The sequence below is a fragment of the Rhinopithecus bieti genome, unplaced genomic scaffold (genome assembly GCF_001698545.2).
Source record: "Rhinopithecus bieti isolate Rb0 unplaced genomic scaffold, ASM169854v2 scaffold_18688, whole genome shotgun sequence".
In the NCBI taxonomy this organism is placed as follows: domain Eukaryota; kingdom Metazoa; phylum Chordata; class Mammalia; order Primates; family Cercopithecidae; genus Rhinopithecus; species Rhinopithecus bieti.
Window position 1 is genome coordinate 709,574 of NW_016809492.1, and position 2,813 is coordinate 712,386.

Sequence of the window (2,813 nt, forward strand, 5' to 3'; positions counted from 1 at the left end):
GGAAGAAAGAAAGGAAGGGAGGGAGGGAGGGAGGGAAGAGGGGAAGGAAGAGGGGAGAGGAGGGGAGGGGGAGAGGGGAGGGGAGGAAGGAGAGGAAAGAAAAGGAAAAGAGAAGAAGGCAGGTGGGAGGGAGTTCAGGTAAGAACAACAACATGAAGCACAAGGTCGCAAGGACGTTCTTGAAACCATCACAGAGTCTATGCTGGGAAAGATTACTCCAAGGTTTAGTTCAGCCAGTGTATTGAGAGCAGTACTCTGTTGGGTACCAAGGATGTGAGTAGATAAGACACAGTCCCTCTTCTGCAGGCTGTTGTGTTGCAGGGGGAGACAGGCAAGGTGGGAGGCTGGAGTGCAGAGCCCCAGGAGGGCCAGGCTGAGTCAAGCTTCCCTGTGCAAAGACAAGAATGAGATTGTTAAACCTGAAAGCAAGATGATTAAAGCTGGGTGGTGCCAAGATGACTCCCGAATGGGCTCACAGAGGGAAGCTCTGCACCCAGGGAGGCCAGCTAGCTGGCTGTTAAACAGACCTTCCTTCTTACCGTTTTCTGGCCTGGTGTGGTGGTGGGAATATGGGAATATGGAGGAGGGACTCCATCCTCAGGCCTCATGGTCCTCGAAGCAGGGAGCCCGTGGACAGGCTTTCCTAGCAGCATATCATCTGGAAAGTCCCTTGCTGCAGTGTCCTTCCATCCAGTCCCACCCCGAGTGGACCAGAATGCGCCCTCAGTGGAACGGCAGCCCTCCTCTGTCATACGCTTCCAAAGGGACTTTCCCTTAGAGGTTTACATTTTTCATAGCCCATTCTCTTCCACAGAGGTCAGATAACTGTTTATTTTATAAAACTTACCTTTTTGAGGTTTCTCATCTACTTTAGGGGTTAAACAGTATCATCGGTGGATGCGTCCTTTTTCCCCAGGAGTCCTGCTTGTTGACTGCCATTTTGTCTGAACTTAGTCCCTGGTTTCCTAAATGATCTTCCTTCCTGCTACCCCCATCCTCCATTGGTCCATAGATTTAAAAGGCTTTTCTTGATGTTGCTCTTGTCACGCAGAATGTAATTGCAATGAACATTCCAGCTCATGTCACTTTGACATGGCTGTTTACCTGGCCACGGGGAACGTCAGCGGAGGCGTGTGTGATGACTGTCAGCACAACACGATGGGGCACAACTGTGAGCAGTGCAAGCCGTTTTACTACCAGCACCCAGAGAGGGACATCCGAGATCCTAATTTCTGTGAACGTATGTTGGGAAATGTCACTATGTGGGACCTACTTCAGATTGCCTTCCAAATTGAATAGTCTGTAGTCTCAGAGCTCACAGTATGAGCAGCAAAACCAGCATTGTTATTGTAGTTGTAGTCGAAGATGCTGGGAGTGGAATTTACTTGGTAGTTGTGCTGCTTTTAGTCGACTTCTGTGAGGTTTAGAGGTTTGAAGGGAATATATGTATTTATACAAAGATACATTGAGTTTCCTTTTGATTTTAACCTGATGCTTTGCATTCTTCTCAGGATGTACATGTGACCCAGCTGGCTCTCAAAATGAGGGAATTTGTGACAGCTATACTGATTTTTCTACTGGTCTCATTGCTGGCCAGTGTCGGTGTAAATTACATGTGGAAGGAGAACATTGTGATGTTTGCAAAGAAGGCTTCTATGATTTAAGTGGTGAAGATCCATTTGGTTGTAAATGTAAGTCTCTTTGCTAAAAAGTTTGGGAGTTTTCTTGTCTTTGGGATTCCCATTTTACTTTGTAATTCTAAAGCCAGATTATTATTTGAAACTCACATGGTCTGTGTTTCTCCACTTAATTTTGTTTTAATACAGCTTGTGCTTGCAATCCTCTGGGAACGATTCCTGGAGGGAATCCTTGTGATTCCGAGACAGGTCACTGCTACTGCAAGCGTCTGGTGACAGGACAGCATTGTGACCAGTGCCTGGTAAGTAAATCCTCATTACATGGGATGAGTAGTTTGTGAGAATGACATGTTTTATTTTTTATTTTTATTTTTAATATACTTTAACTTCTAGGGTACATGTACACAACATCCAGGTTTGTTACATAGGTATACATGTGCCATGTTGGTGTGCTGCACCCATTAACTCATCATTTACATTAGGTATTTCTCCTAATGCTATCCCTCCCACCTCCCCCCACCCCACAACAGACCCCAGTGTGTGATGTTCCCTACCCTGTGTCCAAGTGTTCTCATTGTTCAATTCCCACCTAGGAGTGAGAACGTGCAGTGTTTGGTTTTCTGTCCTTGGGATAGTTTGTTCAGAATGATGGTTTCCAGCTTCATCCATGTCCCTACAAAGGACATGACTTCATCCTTTTTTATGGCTGCATAGAATTCCATGGTGTATATGTGCCACATTTTCTTAATCCAGTCTGTCACTGATAGACATTTGGTTTGGCTCCAAGTCTTTGCTATTGTGAATAGTGCCACAATAAACATACGTGTGCATGTGTCTTTATAGCAGCATGATTTATAATCCTTTGGGTATATACCCAGTAATGGGATGGCTGGGTCATATGGTACTTCTAGTTCTAGATCCTTGAGGAATCACCACATTGTCTTCCACAATGGTTGAACTAATTTACACTCCCACCAACAGTGTAAAAGTGCTCCTATTTCTCCACATCCTCTCTAGCACCTGTTGGTTCCTGACTTTTTAATGATCGCCATTCTAACTGGTGGTATGAATGACGTGGTATCTCATTGAGGTTTTGCTTTGCATTTTTCTGATGGCCAGTGATGATGAGCATTTTTTCATGTGTCTGTTGGCTGTATGAATGTCTTCTTTTGAGAA

At 45.0% G+C, this 2,813-nt stretch overlaps 1 protein-coding gene across 1 annotated transcript in view; it reads left to right on the forward strand.

Moving 5' to 3' along the window:
* LAMB1 (laminin subunit beta 1) overlaps positions 1 to 2,813 on the forward strand; it is an 83,099-nt gene that overhangs the window by 26,567 nt on the left and 53,719 nt on the right. Inside the window, exons 9-11 of the mRNA XM_017889541.1 lie at positions 1,052 to 1,240; positions 1,512 to 1,691; positions 1,827 to 1,939. Coding sequence (XP_017745030.1) covers positions 1,052 to 1,240; positions 1,512 to 1,691; positions 1,827 to 1,939 — 482 coding nt within the window. The remainder of the gene's footprint in view (positions 1 to 1,051; positions 1,241 to 1,511; positions 1,692 to 1,826; positions 1,940 to 2,813) is intronic.